The following is a 13560-nucleotide window of genomic DNA, read 5'->3' as shown; positions in this document are numbered from 1 at the left end:
ACCGACTCAATCGCTGCTTCTTAAATGGACACTGCGGCTTTTAATCGCAGCGAGCCTGTTCATGGGGACAGTGACAGAGAGGAGTGCTATAGAAACACACACACACACACACACACACACACACACACACACACACACACACACACTGTGGTGCCAATGAGAACTTTAACTAGTTACAATAATAAAATAAATCAAGATTAGACAATGTATATTAATCTGTATGTGAATCTGTATGTGTGGTGGGCTAACCAAAGAAAAAAACCCAGTTGCAAATAGCATTGAGAACCTTTCAGAAAACAGAAGACATACAGTACAAAAAAATACAAATGTTGAAATAAGGCCAGGGGACAGAGACAGGGAAAAGAGATATTTCTGGGGAAAAAAAAGAAGTTTGTTATAAAGCAGAAGATACACACAAAAAAGGGAGCAGATAAAGAAAAAAGCAAAGCAAAGCGGCGGGAGAGGAGATATGGTGGTGGTGATGAGAATCGCATGAAACGCCACCTGCTCCAGCTCCATAAAGCAGCAATGCGTCACGCTCACACAACCTCTGTAACTCTACCATTGCAGGCACACTGTCAGACATAATGCAGATTAAACCCCATACACACGCACACACACACACACACACACGCGCGCGCACACACGCACGCACAAACACAAGCCATACATGCTCTCTAAGCATTGCACTCTCCCTCTATCAGACACACACAGTAACACAGAGCCGCCATTGTCATCAGCGCTTTTCTTCTCTTATTGATGAAATAATTAATCCAGTTTTAAAACGTAAACATTCACTAATACATAATCTTCTCCTAATAAAGTGCAGCATGTGACTACACAAGCTGGTTTGTTGATTCAGAGAAAGGTTGTGTGTGTGTGTGTGTGTGTGTGTGTGTGTGTGTGTGTGTGTGTGTGTGTGTGTGTGTGTGTGTGTGTGTGTGTGTGTGTGTGTGAGAGAGAGAGAAAGAAAGCGAGATGAGGAAAGTTTGGTTAAAGAGAAGCTTTGATCAGTAGAGGCATCAGAGCGTGTTAGTTTAGACAGAAATCTGTTCCTGCTGTCAGTAAACAGTGAAGGCATTCACAGTTTGTAATACACACACACACACACACACACACACACACACACACACACACACACACACACACAAATAAGCATTGCCTCTGATTGATGTCTGACTGGATTAAACGTTAATCAGAAAAAGAATGCACAGATGTGCTGCTTAACCCTGCTTATGTATTAATGCGTCTACGTGACCGCATGAGAAACGTTGAACTGTAAGGGCAGCCATTTTAGCGAAGCCATCGGCCGGTGTGAATGAGTGTGATCCGTGAGAGAGAGCGGGCCGGAGGTGTTGCATTACTGCAAGCTGAGACAGTATGGCTTACGGGCAAATGAAAGAAAGAAAAAAGAAAGAAAGAAAGAAAGAAAGAAAGAAAGAAAGAAAGAAAGAAAGAAAGAAAGAAAGAAAGAAAGAAAGAAAGAAAGGGCATTATATTTCCTGCTCTCTATCTTACTGTAATATATGACTAATGGTAGAGGTCACTATGCCCGATGAGCAGGAAGATTAGTTCTGACCTTGGCGGTGACCTCGGGAGTCTCGGAGAAGAGGGAGTGATAAAGTACAGAGTACCGAGGGAGGAGGAAGAGGGAGCGGCTGGCTCTTGCCATTGCTTGTCATTATGGTTTGTTTCCAGTGCAAGCGGAGCTGGTTATTAATTTCATTCTTTTATGATTCACAATCTGCTCGCTTGAAATATGCCATATGCTCCGAGCAATTGGAGGATGACGAGTGTCAGGATCGGTCCAATAAAGGCAACCTAAATGAGGCTGATTTACAGGCCATGGCTTACGGCGAGCAGCGTTCTCTATCTCCCCTTCCGTGTGATAAAGCCCTGAATGTGGGCAAACAAGAATGGCTCCCAATCAATCCACCATCCACGGCAGATAAAGGCAGGACACCCAGCACACACCCAACACACACACACACACACACACAAGCACGATAACAAACACGGGAGCGCAGTACATATTTATTAGGTAGGCATGCAATCAATAGAGTCCCCAAATCAGTTTGTATTCAATCAAGAACAAATATACTGACCTAACACAAAAGTAGCCGGCTTTATCTATCACTAATAAAAATTCATTGAGACAAGGTGAGTACATGGGATATAAAAAGAACAAGACCCTATCTTCCTGCACTTGCTTCCTTTTCATTTACAACCACGTCGCACATTTTCTTCCCCGTTCTGTCCTTCATTGGTTACATCAACGAGTCATAGACTAAGCAGGTAAAAAATGGTTGCGATTTACTTTCCTGTGTGCCATCGTTCTGCTTTTTAGTTTGTTACTAAAGGACAATATTTGATAGAATGGGGAAAATTGGGTGATGAACGAGCTCACAGAGCTCACTTTAGGTCAGTTTCCGATCCGATTCTCACCTTATAGAGATGCTGCTGCTGTTCCTCTGACATCATTAGCTCATGGCTGTCTGTCACAATGGACTCCATGTCCAGCAGCCAATCCCAGAGCCGCTGGTACTCACTCTCGAACTCTGATAGGCTGGAGAACGGAGGAGAGAAAAAGTACAGTTGTGTTAATGGTGCCCTGAAAGAGATTTTCTGGTTGATATAAACTGCATTCTCTCCTCATCTCTGCGGCTCATCTGGCTGGAGAACGGGTTCCTGGGCTGCGTGCAGCTCTTTTACTGAGGGAATATTTGACAAGTGGAGGTAATTACTTTGTCCCGTTAGTATGTGGCGCCGCGGTGCAGGTAAGTGAGGTGTGAAAGGGGTCGGAAGCAGAAGGGATCTTTAACCTGCGCATTGAGTGACGGATCCTGCGCCAGAACAACTTAATTAAACATGACTTCACCTCCCTATTCCCAGAGCCTGCCTTCAGCCTCGACATGAAAGGACATCAAATATTTATGAAAGGACCAGAAGCCATTGTGTCCATACTCACACGTGCTCACACACACACTCCGTAGACATATTACTGCACACATACACACGCAAACAAACACCAACAACAATTGAGGACACACACACACACACACACACACACACACACACACACACACACACACACACACACACACACAATCATTGGTGTCTGTGCTTTTGCTGTGTGGGCCTCAGCAGGAGGGCCACGTGTTTATAAACATAAGTGGGGAAATTGTTTTGCATTCATACTGCTTCAGAACACTTTGACAGCTATGTCAAACTAGTGCCATTTTCATTGTCGGGTTTTTATAAGCAATCCAGAGAGTTGTCCCCAAAGGGAGGAAGAAACTATGAATAAGATTACACAAATAACCATCAAAAAGCGAAAGAAAAATCAACACTTCTCCTTTATTGCAACTCAGCCCAGACGCAAACTAAACAGAAGACTGGGACTTGAATTGCACTGCTACATATGTAATTTCAACAATCGCTGTGGCGTGTATTTGCATATCGAAGCAGGGTTTGATGAAACGAAACATCGGTGGAGAGAATATGAATATTTTAGCTACTTGGAAAAATGACGTCGATCAGCCAGATGCGACTGAAGGACTGGAACAGTTTTAGAACTCAATGTGTGGTTTGGAAGTTAAACATACAAATATATTACACTATGCCCCCGCAGACTGTTTGGCCTTAAAAAACTTAAAATACTTGGTTAAAAAAATACTTGGCCTTAAAAAATTTGTCCTATAAACAAAGCTAACCAAATGAGGTAGAACTGTGTAAATACTCTTTCACACATGCCCACTGGACACTGGTTCAACAGCCAAGAATTAACACACTATGTTTGCATTTAATGTTTAAACTTCATGCATTTTATAATGCTGTGGCAAACCATGATGTTGTAACCTCGGCACATGTTTCCGATGTCCACCACCTGCTGCACTACACGCATCAGCCAAAGTGCAATCAGGCTAGGATTTTGTTTTACGAGGTAAATTAATCCGATTAATCGGTGTGTTTCGGAGATTTAACCCAACAGGGCTCAATCCCGGGTCCCTGCAGCGAAAAGTAGATGCCCAAGAGTAAAGAATGAACAATAAGCCAGAGTTTCTATTGAATAGAGTCCATAAAACAGCAGATTGCATGACACATTAAAAAGAAAAAAAAAAGAAAAAATATTCAAGTGCACAGTGGTCATAAAAAATGTTCTTGTACTATTTAGCCACACTTCAATTAAACATTGTGACTGAAAAGAAAGTCAGCAGCTTTAAAACATCTTTTGCATACAATGGGATAAATAAAAAAAAATAAAAAAAACTACAAAATTCTCAGTGTATACTGTAGTATGCACTTAACTAGCTAACTAACAGATCATCCATTATTATACTCTTATCTACCAGATTTCAGCCAAATCTTAATGCAATTAAACTGCAGCTTTTATCTTGCTTAGTGGGCTGGTTAATAAATATATAATCTTAGCTATAATAAATGATGGAGTGCTCATGAGCAGGTAGAAACTCTCTCAGGAAAGCTTAAGACATGGTTTTCTTTTAATGCTTGAATATGGGTTCCAAATGTTGTGTGTTATAAGTCTGGCAAACTCAGCTCTAAAGTGTGTTTCTGGGAGGAATTACTGTACTGAATTCTTGATCAGCCCCCAAGTCAGCCACTCAAGTCCAGCCTTAAAAGGTCGGCCTCCTTATTGACACCTCTCACAGCTCATGTAAAGTGACACTTTTATAGAAGGTGATATTTAATTTATGGTGTTTAATACAAGCTTCCATTCCGTCACTGCTCCGCTGCCCAGTCAACCCTCCTTTAAAACAAACAGTCTTTCTAGGGAGAGCTGTTGATTGGTGATTGAATGGCAGACGTCCCATCTCTCTGTCAGCAGAAAGTGTGTGCGTGTGTGCATGTGTGTGTATGTGCACGTGTGTCTGTGTGTGCCATATAGAGGCGTGTTGGAGGAGGAGAAGTGGAGAAAGGCAGCCCAGGCGATAGCTTTCGACAGGCCCTCCCTCTAGACATGTTTCTAAGCAAAAGGTAAGGGCCAAAGAGTCAAAACAATGAATCCTTGAGCAGGCAGCTCGTCATTAAAATTCAAAGGATCATTACAGTTTTTTTTCTTCTGCAAAATAAATCATTAGAATGAAGGGCTTAAAAGGATTAAAACGATGCTTGATTCAAAGCCAAGGCACAGAGGCAGGTCCAACCTCCAGAGTTTGTCTACTGCATTAGGGTATAAGAGACAGAGAGGGAGGGCCACCTTTAAACTGACAGGACAAATCCTACAAATCAGCTACTTGCTTTAGGTCTGGCTTCACAAAAATGAAAATGATAGAGGTATTTCTATAATGTATGTATAAAAATCATAATTTACGGTTGTTAACCATACCAGGAACATGTACTATATATCTATATATACATATATCTCAAGTTAAATTGCATGCATTTACTAACTGATTAAAAAAATGTATTTATGTCCTTTTAGTAGTGTGGTCTGTGAATGGCTTCTCCTGTACCTGGTGGACTTGAAAGAGACGTTTTTGTTTCTGCTGGAACAATAGTGCTGCTGTCCAAGTTTCATACTGATCTGATCCAGAATTTCAGTCTGTGCCTCTCTGTAACACTGCTGAACCTGTTACATACACAAACACAAACCAACACCACATCAAATTGCAGATTTTCAAACTTTCTGTGTTGGTTATATACAGATAGGTGACAAACTAAAAGGAAAATATGATATATGTTATTCTGTGACATTTTTGATCTGTAAATCAATATTTGTACACATTTTTACACACCTAACCTGGTGGGAATGGTCTTCTTCTGAGCACGAGCAAGAAGGCTCAAGAAATAAGTTTGGTCATTTTTAACTTTACTAATTGTGATTGTTATTAATGGCATTTCAAGACAGACAGTTTTATTTTATCCAGTCTCAATAATGCAATGCAAATACACATGGATATCATATAAATGAACTGAACAAGACAGGACTGTTACAAAAGGGCTCTCCATGGCATCTTCAAAACACCAAAACATCTTTTGTAAAGAATGAAATTCCTTATTCCACTGCAGTTCCAGAAACATGTAAAATCTATTCCAGAAACCATTGAAGCCATTCTGACAGCTCAAAAGTGACCCAAAACTTAACTAAACAATTTTATATTTTTTCTTTTAGTTTGTTACCCACCTCTATTTACAGTAAATGCTTTACTGGTTCAAAATCTTCTTCAAAATCCCATTATTATATAACATACATTAATAATGCATTCCCCACTGCACACAAAGCACCAAATATTAGAAGTAATGAGTTCTATGAAGAATAAGTGCTGGGTTGTAGTCACTATAGTCACAAGCAATTTTGACTTTGCAAACCAGTGTAAGAAAAGGAAAAAAAAACTAAAGATCCTGCTGGGCATTTGTACTCAAGAAAATTGGCTACATTGGGCGAATGGAGATCAGTTAAAGCCCAAAGTATGCGGAGATGAATCTGCGGGCTAGCCAATAAAATTTCCAACAGCCTGCTTTGATTTTTTACTCATTTCTTGACACTGTATAAAGCACAGTGGTTTGCATTCCTTCCAGGAGGCACACCGCCTGCTCCGCAGATGCCTCTATAAAGGTCAAACAATTCCACGAATGCAAACTGCTCCTCAATCAAAGCTACACTAGATAATAAACAAGCGAATCAACAGAAAGATGTGTTGCCTTTTCATTCCATTTATTGGGCCGGTATCAAACGCTCGGCTCTGGCGCTTTTCTCATTTGGGAGGAATGAAATGAACCTAACTAGGAGCTCCAAGAAAATTAGTGGCGCAACTGCGGCGCGTTTTTCGCGTCTCCCCCCTCGGAGGAATTTGCTTTCATTTGCCTTCATTTCGGATTCACTCAGCTCGCTCGCTGATGCCATGTCAGGATCCTAATTACCCAATCCCGCTGGAGCTGCTTACACACACAATAATGACTAATGCCCGCCACAGACAAAAGCAATTTCTCCGAGCCACCTTCACTGTGAAGACAGTCCTGCCCAGTGTGGAGCTCTGACTCCAGGTGGCCTGTGTGATTTTGATTCTTCTCCCCCTTGTCTCTGAAGAGTTCAGAAATCAGACAGAATCCCTCTTACACTGATCAGGCATGACTAGCTTTCACTTCAGCTTTACAATCTGACTCTGAGACGTATAAGAAATCTATAAAAGTCTATGGCAGGGCTGGTGGAAAAATACAGTTCCTTTGGGTGAACATGAGAAATATCAATACTGCAATATACAGCTACATGTATTAGAGCTCCTGCATTTATAGGAGAAATTGGTCTATTGATGAGAGTATTGGACTTCCAACTGTGTATGATAAACCTTTATGTCCAGTGCTATACAAGAAGTATTTTCTATGTATTCACTCTATTATATTATACTTTACATACACTTTGAAAAATGCATGTTGCATGAGCAAAACACAATCATTAAATGAAGTAAGAAATCATGAAGGGCATTAATATTACTTTAATTTGCCCTAAAGCTCAAGATATTTTACTTGCAACGATAGCATTTTTTTCAGTGTAGAAAGCCAAGACACTTGAAACTTCATCTATAAATATTTAATGAACAGCTCAGTAAAGGAAGCTTCACCATTAGCCTTTTTTCTGAATATGTTTATTTTTTTGTCTATGTAGCTCTTCCACCATTCAAATCCCTGTGAATGAGTTAGTATAGAAAAGATAAGGTGTTAGCATGAGCACATTAATATAAACCTGTATTTGGGACGAAAGCCACCAATGCTCTTAATGCTGCTGTTATGAATCGACGTTCAAAAATTGAACACTGTTGCAGTATACATAATGATATGACGTCTTTAAAGAAACACAGGGCTTTGCCGACGTGCAGTGTGGAAAATACACCCAACCGGAGCAGCTTACAGACCTTGCACATTCTGTATTCCTGTTTCAAACAGAGTTACTGAAAACTCAGCATCTCTTGTGCTGTCAAAAACAGCTCTGCATTAAAAGAATGGGTAATACACAAGGGTCAATATAAATTTAGATCATTTGTAACTCCTGTCTTAAGAACACCCAAGTTATGCAAATCTAATGCGAATTTGCTGAATCAAGTCGTTTTAGGCTTTTTGTTTACATGCCAGTGCCAATTTCATAGCCCCTTGAAACTTCCGTAGCTCTACATCCCTTGGGACTGGAGCGAGCGATCTGGCTGTCAATCACACGCTGGAAGAGTGCTACAGTGATCATCACTTCCTTTGCCCCCCCCCTGACTTCACACATGGATATAATTACAATGAGCTTTCGGATATCAGGCCACAAGGAAATTAAATGTATGCTTTATATTAATAATTTATAAACCACTCTCCACACTCACTCTAAACAGTTTGGGCTTCCAGTGGTTGTTCTTCAAAAAAACAAAAAAGAAAGAAACAAAGAAAAAAAGTCAATAAGAGCGCATAGCCTTAAAAATTAGCAGGAGGGAATATCAGATGTTCTAAGAGCCGTTGAAGTCAAAAGCTTGCCGAGAAAGGTTCCTTTAAGTTAGTACCGAGATTGATCCGCATGGGCCTCTGACATGAATAATAAACTCGTAATCTGCCTCACAAACACTGTTAGGACCTGGGGGCAGATCCTGCTACGTCTTCCATTTACAGTCACGCCACCGTAATGCCTTCTGCAACCATGAGGAAATGAAAGTCAAATAGGAATTAGGAGTTGCAACAAAAGACCTGCTCGAGAATGTAGATACAGTTGAAGCCTGGTAGAAATAGAGCTTTTACTAATTACTAATGGACCACTACAAACTTCTAAAAAAAAAAAAAAAAAAAAAAAAAAAAAAGGAAGTTCTCAATCTTGCAAATAGGGCATGATATCAAATTAGTCCCAACAAAACAGTGGATGTATAATTTTGCTTTTTGACATGAAAAAAGACTGCCAGATAGAAAAAAAAAGCAGGAACAAGATTTAGGAAGGTGGCTGTAATTTAAACAGTGTTAATGAAAGCAGCAAGGGAGCTATATAAATTAACAAGGAAAACTATGTGACTCGAGTGAGCAGTAGCAACAACGAGAATGGTAGCACAGGGGTTTTTAGCTTCCTTTTAAACTGGATGCTTTAGCGATATGACCAAACACACGGTTTGTTTATTTCTTTATCGTCTTCTCGGAATGCAAGGAGCATCGTACAAAGATTGAAAACTGTAGGAAGTCTCCTCGACAGCCCCCACCCTCCCTCTTTCTTCCTTCGTCTGGTGTTCCAACCAGCCAGAACATACATCGGCCTGTTTGAAATGTCTCCCATCAGACACGTCCTGATGTTCCCAGGCAGTATCGGAGCGCGGCGCAGTGCAGGCATGCTCAGAAAATAAATTCAGTCGGGAGTTGTGTGAGCTCGTGCCAGCAGTCATAAACGGGCAAGAGTTCTATCAAAGCAGCTCATAAACTTGCACGTACAATAGCAATGGCTTCAGCTACGCAGAATTCCGAGAGGGCTTCCATTTTGAGTTTTGTTGGGGAGGGTGTGTGGGGTGTTGGTGGGGTGTGTGTGTGTGTTGTATGTGTGTTAAATGAATAAAATGAAAATCCTGCTCAGTTGGGGAGGGGATATCATTCATTTCAGCACATAGAGGTTCATGAGGAAAGAAAGAGAACAATGTGGGTTTATTTCCTAACTCACCTACATGCAGTAGAATATTTGTGCAAAGAGGAGGGGCTTTGGAATTAATTTGGAAACTACTACTTTCCAATCACCAGCTGTAAAAAAGCTGGGTTTAATACGTAATGCTGTCTCCTGGTATAAATCACATGACTTTACAGCCCAAAATAATGGGAGTTATTACAGCATTGTAAGACAGGAGTTCCTCTCATTCCTTCATGCTTATCAGGCCTCCACAGCTAAACAGGCTCTGATATAACCACATTCATGGCCTGTTGTTGGCTGCTTCATCAAATTTGATGATGTGAGCAGTTAAAACTGAAGGCCATATATCTGCAGCTATCTATATAGCCAGTAGAAAAACCAACCATCAGACCAGGGCAAAAAAACTGTCTAAGCCATATACTGTATACAGTATTCAGTAATATATATATATATCAACTATTTTAGCATATCTTCTCAAGGGACAATACTATAGAAATGAAACTTAGATATATTTAGAGTGGTCACTGTGAAGCTTGTATAGAAGTTCAAAACTCTAAAATTACAGCCATTATTGGCAAAATAGCTGGCAACAAAAGTTAGTACATCCTAAGTTTACATCGTGTAACCATGTAAAGCCACATGTCTTATTCATCATGTTCATGACAGGACCATACAAATTTGTGTATCTTGTATTAGAACAGATACAATTTGGTACTTTTGAGAACAGTTTTTTCATACTGACCACTGGTTGTTCAACATTTGCACCTCATGGCAAAGATCTCTGAGGATTTAAGAATTAGAATTGTTGCTCTCCTCAAAGATGGCAAAGGCTATAAGAAGATCAGTAACAGCCTGAAACTGAGTTACAGTACAGTGGCCAGTGTTATGCAGAGGTTTTCCAAGACAGGTCTTTTTCAGAACAGGCCTCGCAACAGTTGATCGAAAAAAGCTGAGTCCTCGTGCTGTGCGTCTGGTGCAGAAGCTGGCTTCAAAAAACAGAAGCATGAGTGCGGCCTACATTGCTTTAGAGGTTGCAGAAGTGGAAGGTCTGCTTGTCAGTAGTCAGACCATACACCACACACTGCAACAAGTCAGTTTGCATGGCCTTGATCTGAGAAGGAAGACACTTCTGAAACAGGCTCACAAAAAAGTTTACAAACAGTTTGCTTAAGACAACCTGTCCAAGAGCATGAATTACTGGAACCATGTCCTGTGGTCTGATGAGACCAAGACAAACTTGTTTGGCTCAGATGGTGTCCAGCATGTGTGGTGACGCCCTGGTGAGGAGTACCAAGAACATTGTGTACAGTCAAGCATGATAGTGGTAGCATAATGGTCTGGGGCTGTTGAGTTATTTTTAGAGAACAGTAAGTCTGTACAGCTATACAAGCTGCAAATTGCACATTGACTACTCTAAAGTTTTATTTCTATAGTATTGTCCCTTACGAAGATATACTACAATGGTTGCTGAAATGTGAGGGGTGCATATAATATTATACAAGGGCTAGAGCTGCATGATTTGGGGAAAAATTTCATGTTGCGATTATTGTGGTCAATATTGCGATATGCGATTGCGATATAATAAATGGTTTCATAAGTCCACTTGATTGTTTATTAAAGAAATTGTGTATTTGTAAAACTATAAAGGTTTTCGAAATTAATAATTTTTTTACAAAATGAAACATTTACATTAATGTAAACATTTTTTCTCCAAGGTACAGCTGAGTTAAATAAAACAATAAATAAAAACATTTTGCCCAAAAAAACAGGGAACGCCCTGCCACTGCCCTTGCCCATTTGAATTATTTACCTGTTTTTCTGCTGAAGTTTAAGATACAGTATATTTTTACAAACTTGAATTCAGGCAATTTTGCAATCATTATTATTAGATGTGTTTACCCATTGTGATGGGAGGGCAGAGCCATGGGGGGTGACAATACAAATCTTGTCTCTAGCGGATAGCACAAAAGACCAGAAAACTAATTTTGGATTTCATGAGAGCTACTCATTCCAAAAAAGTTGGGACAGGTAGCAATAAGAGGCCGGAAAAGTTAAATGTACATTAAAGGAACAGCTGGAGGACCAATTTGCAACTTATTAGGTCAATTGGCAACATGACTGGGTATAAAAAGAGCCTCTCACAGTGGCAGTGTCTCTCAGAAGTCAAGATGGGCAGAGAATCAACAATTCCCCCAATGCTGTGGCGAAAAACAGTGGATCAATATAAGAAAGGAGTTTTTTAGAGAAAAATTGCAAAGAGTTTGAAGTTATCATCATCTACAGTGCATAATATCATCCAAAGATTCAGAGAATCTGGAACAATCTCTGTGCGTAAGGGTCAAGGCCGGAAAACCATACTGGATGCCCGTGATCTTCGGGCCCTTAGACGGCACTGCATCACATACAGGAATGCTACTGTAATGAAAATCACAACATGGGCTCAGGAATACTTCCAGAAAACATTGTCGGTGAACACAATCCACCGTGCCATTCGCTGTTGCCGGGTTAAACTCTATAGGTCAAAAAAGAAGCCATATCTAAACATGATCCAGAAGCGCAGGTGTTTTCTCTGGGCCAAGGCTCATTTAAAATGGACTGTGGCAAAGTGGAAAACTGTTCTGTGGTCAGACAAATAAAAAATGAAAGTTCTTTTTGGAAAACTGGGACGCCATGTCATCCGGACTAAAAAGGAGAAGGACAACCCAAGTTGTTATCAGCGCTCAGTTTAAAAGCCTGCATCTCTGATGGTATGGGGTTGCATGAGTGCGTGTGGCATGGGCAGCTTACACATCTGGAAAGGCACCATCAATGCTGAAAGGTATATCCAAGTTCTAAAACAACTAATGCTCCCATCCAGATGTCGTCTCTTTCAGGGAAGACCTTGCATTTTCCAACATGACAATGCCAGAACACATACTGCATCAATTACAACATCATCAGGATCAGGGTACTGAAATGGCCAGCCTGCAGTCCAGATCTTACATCCATAGAAACGTTTGGCGCATCATAAAGAGGAAGATGCGACAAAGAAGACTTAAGACAGTTGAGCAATTAGAAGCTTGTATTAGACAAGAATTGGACAACATTCTTATTCCTAAACTTGAGCAACTTGTCTTCTCAGTCCCCAGACGTTTGCAGACTGTTATAAAAAGAAGAAGGCATGCCACACAGTGGTAAACATGGCCTTGTCCCAACTTTTTTAATCTGTGTTGATGCCGTGAAATTTAAAATCAACTTATTTTTCCCTTAGAATAATACATTTTCTCAGTTTAAACATTTGATATGTCATCTATGTTGTATTCTGAATAAACTATTGGAATTTGAATTTGAAACCTTGCATTCCTTTTTTATTCACAATTTGTACAGTGTCCCAACTTTTTTGGAATCGGGTTTGTACATGTACTTACTATAAATGTGATACAAAGTGCTGTATTTCTACGAATTTACACAAAATTGTATATATATATATATATATATATATATATATATATATATATATATATATATATATATATATATATATATACCATATTAACCATATTTCAGCTGTGCAAGATATGTCTCCCTTTCTTTTTTACTATTTATCTATATCCTTATATATAGACAGACAGACAGACAGACAGACAGACAGACAGACAGACAGACAGACAGACAGACAGACAGACAGACAGACAGATAGATAGAAATCTTGCACATCTGAAATATTGTATTCCTAGTTATATTTATGACATGATAAACAACTGACTTACTCACTATAAAATAAAATTTCATTCTTCAGAACACTGTATAGAGTTCGGGTTATTTGTCATGTGCACAGCCACATTAACAATTCCTTTGACCTTGACATTAAAGCATGTTACGAAGTCTCAGCCTCAGTGGAGCAACAGATCAGTGATCTATCGGCCTCGCTCTCCCTCCCCTTTAAGAAATATCGGAGGCAGTTGGAAAGCTTTAGCTTCTGCAACATTTATCAG

General features: G+C 40.0%; 2 protein-coding genes across 3 annotated transcripts in view; one reads left to right on the top strand and one right to left on the bottom strand.

The window, feature by feature from the left end:
• LOC310727555 (non-pathogenic pore-forming peptide amoebapore A-like) overlaps window positions 1-13560 on the top strand; it is a 133172-nt gene that overhangs the window by 8530 nt on the left and 111082 nt on the right. The window lies entirely within an intron of this gene.
• The window catches only part of akap6 (A kinase (PRKA) anchor protein 6), a 109995-nt gene that overhangs the window by 42812 nt on the left and 53623 nt on the right, over window positions 1-13560 (bottom strand). For both annotated transcript variants that reach the window (XM_083544115.1, XM_083544116.1), the window contains exons 8-9: window positions 5475-5590; window positions 2446-2566 (exon numbers count right to left, since the gene is read on the bottom strand). In XM_083544115.1, the coding sequence (XP_083400241.1) occupies window positions 2446-2566; window positions 5475-5590 (237 nt within the window). The remainder of the gene's footprint in view (window positions 1-2445; window positions 2567-5474; window positions 5591-13560) is intronic.

This window comes from Silurus aristotelis (genome assembly GCF_946808225.1).
Source record: "Silurus aristotelis genome assembly, chromosome: 6".
NCBI classification, from domain to species: domain Eukaryota; kingdom Metazoa; phylum Chordata; class Actinopteri; order Siluriformes; family Siluridae; genus Silurus; species Silurus aristotelis.
Note: the sequence above shows the minus strand (reverse complement) of the source record. Positions and strands in the feature narration are given on the sequence as shown.